This window comes from Manacus candei, unplaced genomic scaffold (assembly GCF_025592945.1).
Source record: "Manacus candei isolate 608988 ecotype Guabito, Panama unplaced genomic scaffold, ASM2559294v1 h1tg000037l, whole genome shotgun sequence".
Lineage (NCBI taxonomy): Eukaryota > Metazoa > Chordata > Aves > Passeriformes > Pipridae > Manacus > Manacus candei.
This window is the reverse complement of record NW_026138085.1, coordinates 16,962,154-16,978,896: the sequence shown is the minus strand read 5'-3', so window position 1 is coordinate 16,978,896 and position 16,743 is coordinate 16,962,154. Positions and strand designations below refer to the sequence as shown.

At 43.4% G+C, this 16,743-nt stretch overlaps 2 protein-coding genes across 4 annotated transcripts in view; both read left to right on the top strand.

Moving 5' to 3' along the window:
• Positions 1–16,743, top strand: part of MEIKIN (meiotic kinetochore factor) — a 144,919-nt gene that overhangs the window by 38,521 nt on the left and 89,655 nt on the right. The window lies entirely within an intron of this gene.
• FNIP1 (folliculin interacting protein 1) overlaps positions 1–16,743 on the top strand; it is a 64,120-nt gene that overhangs the window by 25,109 nt on the left and 22,268 nt on the right. For all 3 annotated transcript variants that reach the window (XM_051794037.1, XM_051794035.1, XM_051794036.1), the window contains exons 2-6: positions 1,390–1,516; positions 9,855–9,998; positions 14,357–14,457; positions 14,713–14,787; positions 15,270–15,361. In XM_051794037.1, coding sequence (XP_051649997.1) covers positions 1,390–1,516; positions 9,855–9,998; positions 14,357–14,457; positions 14,713–14,787; positions 15,270–15,361 — 539 coding nt within the window. The remainder of the gene's footprint in view (positions 1–1,389; positions 1,517–9,854; positions 9,999–14,356; positions 14,458–14,712; positions 14,788–15,269; positions 15,362–16,743) is intronic.

Sequence of the window (16,743 nt, the reverse complement as noted above, 5' to 3'; positions counted from 1 at the left end):
CCGGCTTTTCAGCAGCTTCTGTTTTTCTCTCCTGTTGCTAAATGGTGGGGCTGGGCTGATTAGGAAATGGATTTCCTCTGTCAGGAGGCTGAATAACTGCATGTCTTGATGCTTAGTTTCACCTCACTGGACTATGGTGGTTGTAAAGCCTGTGTACCTACACTGGGCAGTCTTAAAAGCTTCTGATAGGCAATGATGACTTTGGTGATCAAATTGACTTTCTGCTGTCATAGGAGTGGTTGGGTCATACTTCATCATTGATGTATTAGTCACATAAAACATGGGTGCAGAGGAGGAAACCCTTTGGGTGGTGAGTTAGAGGGGAAAATTCCCTGTTGTCTTGGAGTCTAGTATGCCAGGTTTGCCTTAATACATATTATGGGTGTCTTTTTGCTGAAATAAATGTACAGCTGCTTCTTGTAAATTGGGAGCCTGTGTGCTTCACTAATGGCTGGAAAGTTCCAGCACCTTGTTTCTGGCTTCTTGGGGTTTCATGCTAATGCTGCTTACCTAAAAGCCAAGGATAAGGAAGCTAAAATTTCACTTGGTCTAGGAAGTGGCTCGTAAACTAGCTGAAAGATGATTCCTGGTGGCTTCATGGATAGAGCAGGTGTCTTGTTTCCTATCTTCCAAGAACAGAGAAGGTATCAGTGAAAATGGATTCCCAAGCCAATGGGCAACAATGCTTGGTGGGCTTTAAAGTGATGGCTGGCTTTTTGAAATGGAAACTCGAGATGATGGCTACAAAGCACCCTTAAAGGCAAGATGATGCAGTGATTCTCAAGGCTGAGCCCTGCAAGTTCTGCCTTTGCAGAGCTGCTCTGGAGTAGTGGCACTAGGGAAGGCAGAGGCTCAGGAAAGCTCCTTCCCTTGTCATTGAATGCAAAACCAGTTTGGGAATAGGTGTGTCAGGACTGCTGGGTGTGGTTTGCTGACCATGGCCTGCAGTCACAGTGGCCTAAGTGGAGAGGACTAGGTGGTTAAGGTCCCTTCAAACCAAACCATCCTGTGATTATTATTCTTGGTGGGGTTTTTTTGTCTTCCAACACAAAAGCTGAGTTCTTCTATGACTTTGATTTTAAATAGCTGAAACTTGAGGAAAACATATCACAAGACAGAGCACAAGATCTATTAATGCTGCAGAGAACATTTTATGTGGTTGTAGTGGATTGGTGGAGTTTATGACAGTGTAATTTGGCACATGTAGGGGAAAGAAAAAAACCCAAAAGGCATAGTTCTGGCTGCAGCATCAAAGGGTTTGATGAAATGGCATTGCATTTGCTTGACTTTATGTTTTAATCAAGTTGTATATACAGATAATGTAGAAATAACAGTGTAATAAAGAGTTGTGGTAATTGATCCTTCTGCTCTTTTCTTCTTTAATTAAAGCTGGCCTTTGCCAGAGTTTGACCCGAGCCAGATCCGGCTGATCGTGTATCAGGACTGCGAGAGGAGGGGACGGAATGTCTTGTTTGACTCCAGTGCTAAAAGAAAAATCGAGGATGTTTCAGTGTCGGTGAGTATTTTGCCCATTTACGTGTTTATAGTTGGTGTTTTTTCAGAGGGCCAGATTGACAAAGCACACGTGTTTGTTTTCTTCACATTGACATTTAAATGTTGGTTATATGCAGGGCTATATTTAAATGCCTGTTAAGTTGCAAATTATTCAGGCTTCAGTAATTTCACTCTTACCAGATTTAAATACTGTAGTGATCCCTGTGTTCTGGGGCTCATCTACTTTCTGGTAGAAAGTGAGAAGGATTCCTTCCTGGGGCTGCAGCAGGCAGTGCTGGGGGTTGAGGCAGGGCAGGAACTGGTATTTATGGACCTGCTTTTGTACTGTGCTGGGCTCTGCATTCATAATCAGAAGGTCCTCCCAGTCCTGTGTCCTCTTGTGTCCTGTTTGTTTAGCTTTTGCCAACTGTTGTTTGTATGCTTTGCTGACAGTTTTTTTCCCCACAAAGTTACTTGAAAACTTTTCCTCTGTTTTTCGTTTTGGCATGGTTTGCATGGTAATCTATTAGTTGAAACTGTAATGGATGCGGTCAGATGAGGATACTTCCTTCTAAGGGCTCTGGCCAGAAGATTAATTTCTAGCCACAGTGCTATTGTAAGTGGTGGTGTGAGGTTGGACAACTTATTTCGCTGCTTTGAACTTCCTTTTTACCATCTCTAAAAGCACCCACAAACCATTTTAAGCTCTGCAAGCAGAAAGCATGGTGTGAACTGAAATTTATGATTCCAGTTGCTTTTACCTGTAGGACGTACTGAGGTCCTTCTGTAAGCAGGAGTACACAAAATGACACATTACCCCAAGCTCTGGTTTTCCTTTGGCTATTGGAGTACAGCCAGAAGATTGTTCATCCAGCTTTGCAGACTCTTCCAGCCTCTTGGCTGAGAGCTGCCAGCCTGATGCTCCTCACCCTGGTCCTGGGTGCTGCCTGTGTCCAATACTCAAACCTCTGAAGTCACTTGGTGTCTTATCAGGCACAAACTTGGAGGCTTCTCCATTGCTTACTCCAGTGCTTTTATAGCCATGAATCAAGATCCCAGTTTCCTAGTTCTTACAGAGAATTTTTGAAGCAAAGCAAGTTTCACAAATGTTGAAAAAAAATGCATCTTTCTTTTTAATTTGAACTTGTTAGAATGGTTTTATGAGTTCTTGTTCTTTCGGGTGTTCTTGCCAGGAAAACAGGTTTTTAAAGACAAGAGATCTTTACAAATGGTTTATTGGTATGAATTGCTGTCTGTGCTTATCACTATTACCTCATTAGTTATAAAGTATTGCTTCCTTAATAAAAAAGATGTACAATGTAAATCCTCTTGCTGTATTTATATTAATTTCTTGAAAGCCTCCTTAAGTTGTGTATTTGCACACTGAACTTGCAAACTTCACTGGTTTGGGTTATTTCAGAAAGTTCATTGGCAACTCAACAAGAGGATAAATGGCTGATAATGGAGCTGATATGGTTCCATATTAATCTTTCCTTTCTTTTTCTTTGCTAAGGGGGAGGGAAACAGCTGTAGTCACCATCTCTGTGAAGTGAGTACATGATACTGGTGGAGAAAACTGTTCCCAGGGCACTTGAAATATCCAGAATTCATCTCTAGAAACTTGATATATTTCTTTTTTCTCATAGTATTAGAAGACTTTGAAAGAGGATATATTGAAACCTTTGCTGGCTACAATACTTGCCTTCTTGCAAGTACTCAGATAATGTCATGTCAGGCAAAACTTTTCTCGTAAAACAAAACTTTGCAGGTAAAAACATGCAGGAGAGTCCTCGGCTGGGCTCGCTGTGAGCTCAGCACAGGCCTGTGCAGCCAGCAGGACGTACTGGCCATTTTCAAGGAATTGCATTGTTTATTTTTCTAGCTCTTTATCATGATTTTCCTACCAAAGACACACCCTGCCTATACAAAGCCAGATCTTGGCTCTAAGCACATTCCAAGGCACCCTTGCCCTTTTGCAGCAAGCTGTGTGTGGGCTGGGCACTCTCCCTTCTCAAAGGGTGTCTGTTCAGCACCCCACAAAAGCCAATGCTTTCTGCATCTCTTCCCCCTGACATTTCCCAACAGGATTTATACCTCTGGATTTACAAATAACACTGAGGGTGGGGGGAGATCTGCTAAAGTGCCTGTCAGTGCCCAGACTGTTCTGGTTGAAGGCTAATCAGTCTAATGTGGAGAATCAAAGTTTGCTTTATGTTGCTGTGCTCTTCAGTTCCCGTTTTCTGTTGTCATGAGACATGAAAGCAATTATAATTTAAGAGTTGTATGCCTCTGCAGCAAGGTGAGATATGTTTTGGTCTGTTTTATGTATCTAATCTCTATATATGTCAAGAGATATGTACAGTGGACCAAGGTTGAACGTGGCTCAGGCATTTGTGTTCTATAAGGGAAGGTATGGTTGTAAAATTTAAGGAGCATCAGAGCAAACCTTTCCAGACTCAGATGCTTCAAGAAATAAGCCAGTGAGCTCTGAATTTTTGATGAGTGAAAACTGCTGAGTTTGTGCTCACACCAAGCGGGGCTCTAATTAGTTAAGCATTACTAGGTTCATCTTATCCATGAGGGAAATGTGACTAAACACAAATAAAGACTTTGTGTTTTCATTGGGTATTAAATCAGCCTCTTCATGTCTTCAGTAAAGCTAAATATTAGGTAAGCAAGAATTTGGAGAGGGTGTTGCAGAGCAGGACACTGAAGGCAGCTCGGAGTTTGCAGCATGGCCATTACAATATTTGAATTGCTCGGGAGAAGTCGTGTTTTCCCCAGGTTTTGTTAGAGTTAAACTTGGCCAGGGAAGCTGAGCAGCAGTCTGGTGACTCGGAGGGCTGGCAGCAATTCCCAACACCCGGAATGTTGGCCCGGGGCAGTGCCAGGCGTTTGCACCAGGCCAGGCAGAGATCCACCCCGGGCAGCTGTGGGCACTTGGCATGGGGGAGGCAGAGAGATCCCCTTTGTGAGTCCTATACCTTTTTTGGTGCTGAGCAGGAGAGGTCCTTCCCCGCCTTTCCAGGGGATGGGCTATTGATCAGCCGGGCTCTGGAAGCAGAGGGGAAAGGCTGCTGCCTCCCAAGCATCAGAAAATTGGGTACCTCCCATAGCTGAGTTCTTCCAGGATGTTCTAGAAGAGAGTGGCTGCCCTTTCCAGCCCTGTGTGGTGCTGAGTTGTGTGTCCCCATAAATGCCCCTGTGCACAGGCCAGCTGAAGGATGAGGAGTTTGCCTCCAAGGGCCACCAGTGGACTGGGATAAGGATGCCATGGAAATGGTGCCACAAAAGAGCAGCGGGGAGTAAAGTAAAGCTGGGAAGAGGAACCTTGTGTCACAGTGTCCCTTGGAGCAGAGAGGGAGAGCTCAGGGACAGGGATTAATTGTCTCGTTTTACTGTTTTCCTTCACGTGTTGTCCGCTGGGGATTTATGACCCCGTGGTTACCATTTGGGGTCTGGCTGAAGAGAGGTGCTGATGGACATGTGAGAGCTAAAAGATTTCCTAAGCTTAAAGATCAGCCTAGAGGAAGGTGTGAAGTCCAGGGGGGAAGGAAGGGTGTCCAGGGACCATGAGGAAGAGGAGGGAGGAAGGAAAGGAAGAGCCAAACTGCACAGTGCTGAGGAGGGCTCTAGACTTTGGGTGTGTGGCAGGAAAGAGGGAAAGACAAGGAATCAGAGAAGGGCAGTGACTTGTTGCCAGGACCCAGAGGCAGAAGGGGATTTTCAGAAGCAGTGTTAGTTTTGGGTTTTTGAAGAAATGAAAGAGCGACCTGGGATGTGGAATTTGAGATCTAGAGGTGCAGTAATGAACTTGGGTTTGGGGAGTGGAAAGTTCACTTTTTCCATGTAACCTAGTTGTCTTTATATTCAGGATAATTTCAGTGAAAGGTCACATGATATTTGATCTCCTACAGCGGCAATTTCTTTTACTCCAAATGTCATATTTATCCCAAAGTAGAGAAGTGGCATGCTGGTTGAAACAAGCCAGGATTAGCCACGTGTTCCAATATACTTCAGCACTGGATAAATGTTGAACAGCAAATTGCTTTGAAGGATTAGTAATTGGATAGTGAGCCTTTTGCTTTTAGGTGAGTTGTGTGAAATGGAGACTCTGGACTCTGTCTGGCTCTCGGGACAGGTTTCCACTGAGCCAGGCTGAGCAGATGGATAAAGCTGTAAGCACAGAGATCAAGTCCCACCTTCTTAGCTCTGCTTATTCTCTCTAAACAGAAATGGAAAAATACTAGTGGAGTGGGGGAGCACAGGGTTGTCTTGACTTTTTTTCAGTGACCTCTGAGTAATAGAGGAACTTGACAACTCTGGAAATAAAGGGAGATTGCAGCACTGACAGCTGCATTTTAAGAAAGATACCTGGATTTTTACAGCAGCACTGAAGGGGAGAGATGAATGCCTGTTCAGGTTACTCCCATGTCCTAGGTGTATGCATACATTTAATTGCACATTCAGACTAACAGATATTAATAAAGCAGAAGACTTAATTTATCTGTTTCGGAATAATTTTTCAGCTTTGCTGGAAAACCTGTTCTGGAAACGAGGTACAGAGCTCTTGAAGAGTAGCAACTTGGCTTGGAAACACATATTTCTCTATCACTGCCACCACAGTGGTATTTGAGCACCTGCTGTTCAGAGAGGTAGAAAAGAATAAAGCATAGGATGACATTTCTCTTTCCTCCTGTCACTCACAGCCCTAACACACCTACACACAGTCTGATTTAGTTCAACACACCAGGCTCCTTTCAACTTTCTTATTATCCCCAAACCAGAACCTGCCCAGCAGAAGTTCAGTACCAGGCATGTTTTTTCCACTTATTGAGGAGATTATTGACCTTGTAGCAAAGAGTCAAAGGTCTTTGCTGACAGATGTGGAGAAAAAAGACTCCAGAAGAGGAACTGAGGAAGAAAACTCCTTTGTACCCCGTCATACTATAGAGACATTTTACTCTAAGTTATCTTCAGAACTACCTGATAGGTCTCCAAGACTTTCAGCAACCCATGACCTCTAATGTAAGAACTGGGACTGGCAGAGCTCTTTGGAGCTGGGTGGTATCTGCAGTGAGCTGGCAGAGAGAGAACAGAGTGTGGCCCCAGCAGGGAGAGCAGTGTGGCAGCCAGGATCCACGGCATCCTTCCAGCAGATGTTCTGCTCTCCAGCAAAACAGGGCATTCCAGAGCACTCTGGCAGCACCTTGCCCGGGGAGCTGATTTGGTGCAACTGTGTCTAATTGGAAAGAAAATTCACAACTTTGAAACTTTCCCTCGTACAGTTCTTAAATAATTAGGTTACCTTTTTATTCTTGGAAACCTGGCTTGAATATCTTTGGACTATTATATTGGAATGCAAGTAATCCCACTCCTTTGATGCATAATATTTTGAGATTTGTAGCATCTAAAATTTCATTGGCATTTGGAGTCAGAAATTGCAGAGGAGAGAGTCACTGCAGGTGCTTGATCTCATTGTCCAACAAGTTCTTCTTGAGCATATGCTAAGTTTGTAAGAGAGCAAACACCAAAATTCATCCATGATCTACATTTTAGGAGGGATTTACTGTTCGCAAGGTTCTGAAAAGTGGTGGCTGAAAGACCCTGACCTGCTTTAAAGACTCCTTGCAGTAGTTTTGGTTCATTAAACTCCACTGCAAAGACCAAACAGCCATTTTCCTGGTTTGCTGTTTAAATTAGGCCACTGTTACTTCAAGTTACCAGACTCCACAGTGGATCTGGGGAAAGCTGCTGTGCAGAAAAATGCAGTGACAATGAGAATAAATGATTTTAAAGTAATTAATTTGCAAAGTTAGCCTATTCTTTTTAATGCAGAGAAAAAAGCCAGTAAATGCATTTCTTCATTCTCAAGGAAGCTTAGTTCTAATTGTAACTTTTTAGAAGGAACTTTCAACATCTGATGGAAAATGCAAGCTGAAATGTGGTTTGCCTGCAAAAGCTGCTGTAACCCTGTGGATTGTATGTGGTTTTATCACATGATGCTTGCCTAGCCTAGGACATTGTTGTTTGTGTCAGAGATAAAATGCAATTCTAGTTCACGAGTTCCTACTGAAGTCATATGATGATCATTCACATGTTCCAGCCATTGTGCACTGTGCTCAAGCCACAGATCCTCAGCAGCCATTAGCAAATCCACGTATTGCAGGAATTCAGCTGCTCCCCGGGGTGTTGTAAGGAGAGGATATTACAATGTGTCAGGAGAGCACAGGGCTGGGTGGGCAGGGAACGCTCCCCTCCCTCTGCCACGGAATTACTGATTTCTCTGCACATTTTTCCTTGAGGCTTTCCGTGGCAGCAGCTCTCTGAGGGGGCAGCAGTGCAGGCTGCCACGTGGGGCTCAGTAATCCTGGACATTTTCTGCTGCTTTGCTAAATCTCACCCACAATTAGGGACAAATGACAGTCACCTCTCCCTAAAAAAGTAACCTGGGCAACCTGGGAGAGAGGCATGGGATTCCCATTATGTCCCTCCTCAAAATCCATCCACAGCAGTAAAACCAGTCATCTTTTTGTACAGTTGTTCCTGATTATTGAGCAGAGTCATGGAATTACCACCCTGTGCCTTGGCTATTTCACACTTTTCTTTATGCATTTTCCTTTTTTACATAGCTATTAAGGATTGAGGCATATTAATGTTTTTGGCTGAAAGGAGAGGTGATGAAAGGTGAGTCCAGAGGTGAAGCTGTGACATACAACAGCAGCTCTGGGTTTCCATCTGTCCCTTGAATCTTGCTTCCAGCAGGATTTACTCGCAGCTTGCTCTTACTGGTTTGCTGATTGTGTAGGAAATGTTAATTGAGGAAGTCTCAGGGCAGAGTTGGTATGGAATTCTGAGCAGTGTAGGCTATTTCTGTCTCCTAGTGCTGCCCACCAGCAGATGTAAATAATGCCAACCTTACGTGGGTGTGCTGAAGTGTAACGAGTGTGTGAAAAATACATTGAGATCTTTAGGTGAAGAGGGTTGGCAATGCCAGTGCTGGTATAAACACCATTAACTTATGTGGATGCTGATTCTGCTTGGGCTGCTGAGATTCACAAGGGAAATCACAAATGTTTTAAAACTGTGAATGAAACAGTAGTGGAGCACCTCCTGTACCAGTGATTGATAATACTGTGTGTGGGGAGTGGATGCAGATCCTGCCCATCCTGTACTTCAGCTCCAGCTGGGCCCTCCAAACTCCCTTTTCTGCTGTGCTTTGTCTGAATCTCCATCAGAATTCACCCTGTGGATTGATTCTTCATAATTTTGTGAAACTTTTCTGACTTCTCTATTGATGCCTAAAATGGAAGAAAAAAATTCTCCAAACAATATAAATATAGGGAAGGCAGAGAGCAGTTCTTTAATGAAGGCTGTCAGGTGCAGGGAGTACATGGGCACACACACACACAGAGAATCCTCACACTTCTATAACTTTTAACTAATTTCCATATCTAGTGGGTACATCCCAAAACCGTTTTGCCCCTGGTACCACCCTCAGCCCCTCCAAGGGTTCTGGGCCCTCTATCTTGTTTTGACTACAATATATCTCATTATTCTGGTCCAGTTGCACATCCCAAACAGGATGTCCTTGCTAAAATCTCTTGTAAAAATTGTTAAACAGAAATTCATTGGAAAGTAGCACAAACCAGGAGAAAACACTTTAGTAACTGTCTAAAGTGAAAGAAAACTATACAGCTATATTACAATCTACAAAAACCCTAAAAATCTTTAGGTATCACTGTAACACTAACTTTTTCAGCTTTGTTCATTTTCAACCTCACAATTCCCTCGTACTGAAAACATGAGGAATGTGTCACCTCTGTGCCACTCTTTAAAAAGGCTAAGGGGCTTATACACAGCTAGGGAGAGATCTGTAGAAACCAGGATCTTTTCTCTCCACTTATCCCTGTAATATGAATCTCCTGAATTCAGTGTTACTCTTACTTGATTATTTATGGAGAACTGCTCCTTCTCTGTGTGCCCATCACTGCTGTGTCACCTCTGCCCTGACAGGCACGGGGAGCAGGGTGAAGACAGCTGGAAATGCTTTGCTGCCATCCTCTCTCCTAATCCTGGGTCTAAAAATGTAATTTGTAAAGCTTCAGAGATGGATGGCTACTCAGGAAAATGGAGTTGGAATGGCCTGTTTTCTCTGGGCTAATTGGAATTAAAGGAGCTCAGCTTTCCTTTGTACAGCCAGGCTGCAATAGGCACAAATGTATATTCTCTTACCTGTTTTTCTGGGGCATAAGCCTTTCAGCTGTCAAATATCTTACCTAAACAGGTAAGTACAATGCTGCTAGCAGTGATTTCAGGTTGTGGATCTTAGTGTGTCACATGTATTGTCTTTATTTCAGAAACTCTGCAGTGATGCTCAGGTGAGAGTGTTTGGGAAATGCTGCCAACTGAAGCCTGGAGGAGACAGCTCTTCTTCCTTGGATAGCTCAATCAATTCATCCTCCTCGTTCTCTGATCCAAAAGAACAATGCCCAAAATACCAGGTGAGTCACTTTTGATTCCTTTTTTGTTTGCATAACCCATGTCAACTACCATGAGCACGTGAGGTTCCGACTGTTTTAAAATGCTTGAAGTGAGAGGCTGGAGCTCAGTTCTCAGTCAGAACCAGGCTTTGGTTCTGACTCAGGAATGGTTGATGCTGTAGCTTTGGGTTTGAACAAGTCTGAAACCAGCCAGCTGGTTCTCTCGGGATGTGTCTTGAGTGGCAGTGATTTCTCCAGAGCACTTGTTGTGTCTCATGACCCAAGTGATACCACTCCTTCAGTACATCAGACTCAGCCCAAATATCTTGGTGTAGATGAAGTAGTTTATTTTACTTTATTGCTAAATGCCAGGGAAATAACAGAGAGACACACTTTCTATAGGGACTGTCTGTGTAACAGCTTTATAACAAGGGATTCAGTGCACTTGAGTTCCATTTTACATAAGAGATTTTGGCCATGAGAGTAGCTAGAGTCATCTGACACAGATATATTTCTGTCATCTCTCCTTCCATGGATCACAAGTGTTTTATATTAAGCCACCCTAAAATAGAACTAAGCCCTTCCACTCTTTGTAATGAAGTAATTGTGTGTTTGAGGGAAGCTATCTCCACAACCTGCTCTGAAGTACAGTACTACTGATGTCTTAATCTCCCGTAGATAGAAATGAAGAACCTTCCAGTGCTGACTCTCCCACTGTCACGTTAACTCCTGCTATATTTGGAGAGCTGTGTATTCCTGTTTTCTCTTTCTCATCACACTCTTTTCCACAGCTTTGGTAAGGTGGCTGAAGATCTGTTTTCTGTTCCTCCCTTCCTGGAAGGGCATTTAACTGCGGTTCTGAAGGGAAGAGACATTTCTGCCAGCAGCTCCCTTCCAGCACAGAGTAACCTCCTTTGTGCACTGTGTGCCCAAGGAAAACGATGGCCCCCCACTATCCAGAAACTGTGTCTCCACCTGGGCAGGCTCTGTCCAAACAGTGGTCAGTGTTATTAAGGGAAATTAATTTTAGTGGTTGGCGTGACAGTGTAGTATAAAACTGAGGAAAGTTTCCCCTTTTAAGTGCCCACTTCCTCATGTGTATCACTCAGAGTCTTGCTGAGGTGAATTGATGTGTGGCTACGTGACTGTGCCACAGACTTCCAGCTGAAGTTGGTCTCCACAACGTATTTGTTGTAAACTATCTGCTGCACTCATCAGACTCCTTCCAGGCTTCCCCAGCAAGTGAGCACAGAACTATAAACACAAGAATTCTTTAATGCCCAATAAAAGTTTGTATCAGGTCTGCAGACGGGCCCAAGTAAGTTTGTCCAGACATCACTCAGCCTGGCATTTCCTATGTTCTCACTGCTGTGTCTGTAACCTCAGAGGTTACTTAATGTATTTGCAGTATTTATAAGTTGCTTTGTTCAGTTTTTTGTAAAGCTGTAAATGGAAGCTCAAATAATACAATGCTGTGGGACTTGTAAAATAGTTCTTTATGTTTTCTTGTTTAAATACACTTTGACTATATATGAGCAACTTTAATTGCAATGTGAAATTCAGGGGTTTTGTTCCAGGCTTCCATATTTGTAATTATGTCCCATCCAGATCCCTCAAAATATGATTAGAATCCATTAAGATGAAGCTGGACATGATTCCAAGCTTGCCCACAATTATTTGCACATTATGTCACTGATGTTGCCCCTTGTGCTTGTCAGTGCAGGCAGGACTGAAGGTCTTTCAGGTTTGTTGATCATTTCTTCATTTTTAATTTTCAGATGCACTTGGTTATTGACAGGACAGTATGTGCAGCAGAGGGAATATTAAACGCTGTAAATATATTCAGAAGTGTAGTTTCCAAATCATGCACATGTTACTGCCTCTAATATGCTAATGTGCACTCACCAACACTTGTGGGTATTTTATGATCAGTTTTTATGGGAGCTGGTAACCATGGCCTGGGGAGTTGGTTTGTGGCCAGGCTGGCAGCGCTGCAGGTTGTGCCCTTTTTGCCAGATGCTCCTTAGCTATTTTTTGTTTGAGTTTTTAATATTTAACCCCTTTCCTCAGTTGATTGCACTTTACTTTGGTCTTGACTGACCTTTATTTTGCAGCATTAGAGGCCCGAAGAGTTGGGCTGTAACAGTGTTTCCATATTAAATGCATTAAATATGTGTCTTCTGTTATGCAGGGTAAAATTATTGTTATTAAGTGTAGATGAAATGCCAGACTGAACAGGCCATGGGCACATCTTATCACGCTCTTTGCCTTCAGCAGTGCTTGTCTGTCTTTCAAAGGAAAGGGAAACCCCTACAATTAAATTTGAAAGCAGCTGATTTTCACTTTAATTTGGTTGCCTGACAAAGAAAATCAATACTTTAAGATAAAGTATTTTTCCTCAGCTTTAGAATTAGATTTTCACAACAGCAGAAAGTTGAAATCAAAACCGACCATCAAGGGCTTGACATTTAATCAGAATTGTCTCCTTCATTTGGAGATCTGCAACAGATTTAAAACCAACAATCATAGTGTGTGGCTGTAGTAATTTGCAGTGTTCTCAAGTCAAGATTTCATGATGCTGGCAAACCTGTTATTTCCTAGAGCCATTAACATCTATGCTGGGATTTCCTTGGAGCTGCTGGGTCATACTGACTGGTTTTAAATTCTGGTTTTTCCAGTAGTGCCTGCAGTGCACCTGGGCAGTGGGATATCCTGGGAGGTAAAGATGGAAATTTCACCGAGGCCCAGCTAATGATCAGGTTTTGCCCTTCATTGAACACTAACAAACCTTGCAATTGTATCCTCATTTTTATAACTGTGGTTGCTGCTTTTAGTGATTCTTGCAGGGTTAGCAGATTTCAGAGGTTAATAGTATGGCTGTTAAAGTATCATCATCTTAATTGAGAGTGCTTGAGAAGAGCTAAAAATTGAGATGTGTTGTGTGTTGCCTTTTGGCTGATGAGCACTTCCTTGTTCCTGCCCTTGTTCTGTGGGTGAGTGTGAGCAGAAAGCTCGAGTGGGATATTCACAGCCCTCCTTGCTGCTGGTAGGAGCCCATGGTGGGGGCACTCTGTCCTTGGGTGTGCTCTGGGCTCGCTGTCTGACACTGGCACAGGCTTCCCAGGGAAGCTGTGGCTGCCCCATCCCTGGAAGTGTTCAAGGAAAGGTTGGATGGGGCTCTGAGTAACCTGGTCTAGTGGGAGATGTCCCTGCCCAAGGCAGGGGGTGGAACTGGGTGAGCTTTAGGGTCCCTTCCAACCTAAACCATTCTATCATTCTGTATTCCAATCCTGTGTAGCAATCTGGGTGAGGATCCTGGTTGTTCAGAGCTTGGATGAGGAGAATGAAGACCTGGCACTTAGCATTTTCCAAGCACAGAGTTGTTTCTGTGACTGGTTTTAGGGATCTTTGGGAGGGATTACTCCAAGGAAGTGGAGGGCTATCACACATCTTGAAGGAAATGTGTTGCTCTCTTGCACAGTACCAAAGTACCCACCTGTGAACTGGCTGAGCTCTGTGAGTCAGTGATCACCATATTTTAAATTAGTCAGGGCAAGCCACAAGTGAGGACCCAGCACTAATACTCTGCCAGCCTAGAGATGAGACAGCCCTGGGCTAAGGGACAGTAATCTCAGCCTTTGAAAGTACACAAATGAGATGACTGTCAGCAGAGCAGTCATCTCCAGTTGATTGCCCTGAGTGATTTTTTAATTTTAAGGTTTTGTTTGCAGAATTTGGCCTAGCCTGTGATGCAGCATAGTGACATCCCTCCTTGGTATTTAGCCTGGGTGCCTTACAGCAAGCTCTTGCCAACGGAGAAGCAGGAACTGCACAACTGTAGCCTGGCATCACGATGCTGCAGCTCTTTGCTGGTACCATCACGGCAGCACGAGGGAAAGAGTCATCCCATAAAAATACCATCCAAGGATAAGTTGTGAATCAGTGTTTGTCAAGAAAACACTGGTCCAACTTGGCTCCAGTGCACAGTCTGGCTAAGACCTCCAGTGAACTGGTGATTCTTCTTGTCAAGGAGAGGCAAGGTTTAAGCTTAATGGTTTTAATTCAGCAAGGTGTGTTATCTCATTCTTAGAACTTTAGTCCCCTGGCTCAATGCAGTTGGAATCTGCTTCCCCTCACCCAGATGGTAGATTTCTTCAATGGTTTTAGTGGTTGAGCTCACAGCCAATATGAAGATCACTTTCTGTGCTAGCATTATCTTCTTTAAACTGGTCAATTTAGCGTGTTCAACAGTGTTCTAGGAAGATATTTTGCATGGTTATCTTTTAGATAAAGAATATTTTCCTGTCTTTTACACCCCCTAATAGAAGTGTGCTTCTAAAATGCCTAAACCCAAATGTTGTTGGGTTTGTTTTTTGCAGGGTTCTCGGTGCTCTTCAGATGCCAACATGCTTGGAGAGATGATGTTTGGCTCTGTGGCCATGAGCTACAAGGGCTCCACGTTGAAAATTCACCAGATCCGGTAAGATTAATGTTTTGCTGCTGGTGTTTTCAGAAGACTCACTCCTTAGTGCTACTGCCTACTGAATTGAATGGCACAAGTGCAGGGTAAAAGGGATTTCTGTGTTTGCCTTAACGTTATTCTGATGTCACTTTTGAAACAAAAGGCCGTTGTGTCGTGTGAAGGTCTATAAAATCTGGGGGGTTGTGAAATGGAAAGGCAGGCCTGGCCTGGCACTGTGTTTCTGACTGCCTTCTCCCCTCCTGCCCTCCTCAGCTCACCTCCCCAGCTCATGCTCAGCAAGGTGTTCACAGCCCGCACCGGGAGCAGCATCTACGGCAGCCTCAACACGTGAGTCCCCCAGCCTGTAGCCATTGCACACGAGCAGGTGAACAGGACAAACACACGAGACTTTTTTTTGGACCCTCCAGATTCTTTCTCTAAAAAAGTAACTTCTTGTTACATCCTGTCAGTAGCGTCCTCACCTTCCCCTCACAGTTGTCTTCACCTCAGTTTGCTCTCAGTGAATGAATGAACCATTCCTTCCGTGCTGGTATGGGGAAGCTTGATGTTGTAAGGTACAGAAGTGCCTGCAACGGGGGAAATTCAGTCCAAGATGAAGAAAAAGGTGTTACAAAAATATCTGGCTTCAGAGTTTAGTTTTCTGTGTGTTAACTGACCCACCTGAGAACATGGCTTAGGCTCTGAAAGCTTTTCCTAGTGGAAGCCTGTGTTCTTACTTTGTCTGTTCCATTCAGGCTATAATGAACTAACATTTTGTTCTACTGAAATGCAAATCACTGGTTTTGTTGTATGTTTTATATTTATTATAGGTTGCAGGACAGTCTTGAGTTCATTAATCAAGACAGCAATACATTAAAGCCTGACCACAGTACAATTATGAATGGACTTCTTGGGAATATAGGTAATTACAAACAAATTTTATTTGCTGATATCTTTAATTGAGTAATCATAGATTCTAGAATATGCAAGTCTTTTAAAGAGAATCACATAAAAAAAAGCTAAAGATGCAATAGAAAATTAATATTGGTGAAGTTTGGAGGAGAATGAATCAGACTGTTCTGGGAATTAGCAGTAGTTCAGTATACACAGCTGTATATATTTCTAAATAGAAATATTTAGACATACTTCAGTGCAAATACAGAAAATGTTGGAAAATAACATTGTGTAGAACGTCCTGAGCAGCACGTCTCAGGTCAGGCAGGATTGATTGTGCCTGGCTCAGCTCCCCAGTTTTATTTTCGTTAATAATTCTCATTCTGCTCTGTACTCTGCCCACCTGAGCACGTGTGGCCACGTGTTTCCTCCGAGTCTCAGTTAACCTTGCACAGCTGTGCTGCAGCTTTGGATCAGATTAGACAGAGTATCTTTGTGTTCTCTCCTCTGTCTGGCCATGGGAGTTAAGCAGTGTTGAGAAGCCATCTGGCATCCTTGGTTCTCAGCCTCGTGGAAGGGCTGTGGGTGGAGGCCCCATGAACATTAGATAACAAAGAGGGGAAGGTCTTGGCTCTTCCCTTTGGGAGCAGTTGAGATGACAGTAGAGATACTGGACTTCAGTGCTTCGTTCCAGCAGTAGCCACCTGATTCATGGCTCTATAGCACGTCCTCCCTGTCCCTTCATTTTCATTGTTGACTCTCCAAGCAAATGTCTGTTGTAGGTAGAATAAGGGGCTTCTTTTTAGAATTGCTTTCCAGAATACTGCTGTATGTAAAATATGCTTTTATAGGGTTGGAAGTAAGGAGTGGATTTTTGATGACTGTGTTACTCTTAACTGGGTTTCTGACTTTGATGTGGTCCTAATTCTTGAGAGTGTTTACTTCTCTCCTTCACACTGACTTTGATAAGACTGCTCCTAGGCATGGGCTTAAATGCTTTTCAGGCTCATGAGCTGTATACCTCATTAAAGTCATTCCCAATAGTCCCTCTATAAGGGAAGCCAATTAAAGTTGCAAGAACCTTTTATCTATTAAATGGTTCCTGAATTCACTAGGTCAGGATAGTTTAAAAGGTGGCATTTTTCTTAATATTCACTATTCCTTTCAGACTTCAATTGTGATTTTTCACAGTGCATGAGGTGCCCCTACTTTTAGGGTTTGCTGTGTTTTGTGCTTGGCAAAAGTTTGCTGTATCACCAGAGAGATCTAAACTGCAAATTCCAATTCAGATAGGAGAGGACTCAATGTGATTCAGGTGTAGGCAGTGCCACCCATGTCCAGCTCTGAGGTGAGGGTGACTCTTCCCCTCCAAGCAGCCCAGTGGCTGCCCTGAGAGCTGCCCAGGAGGTG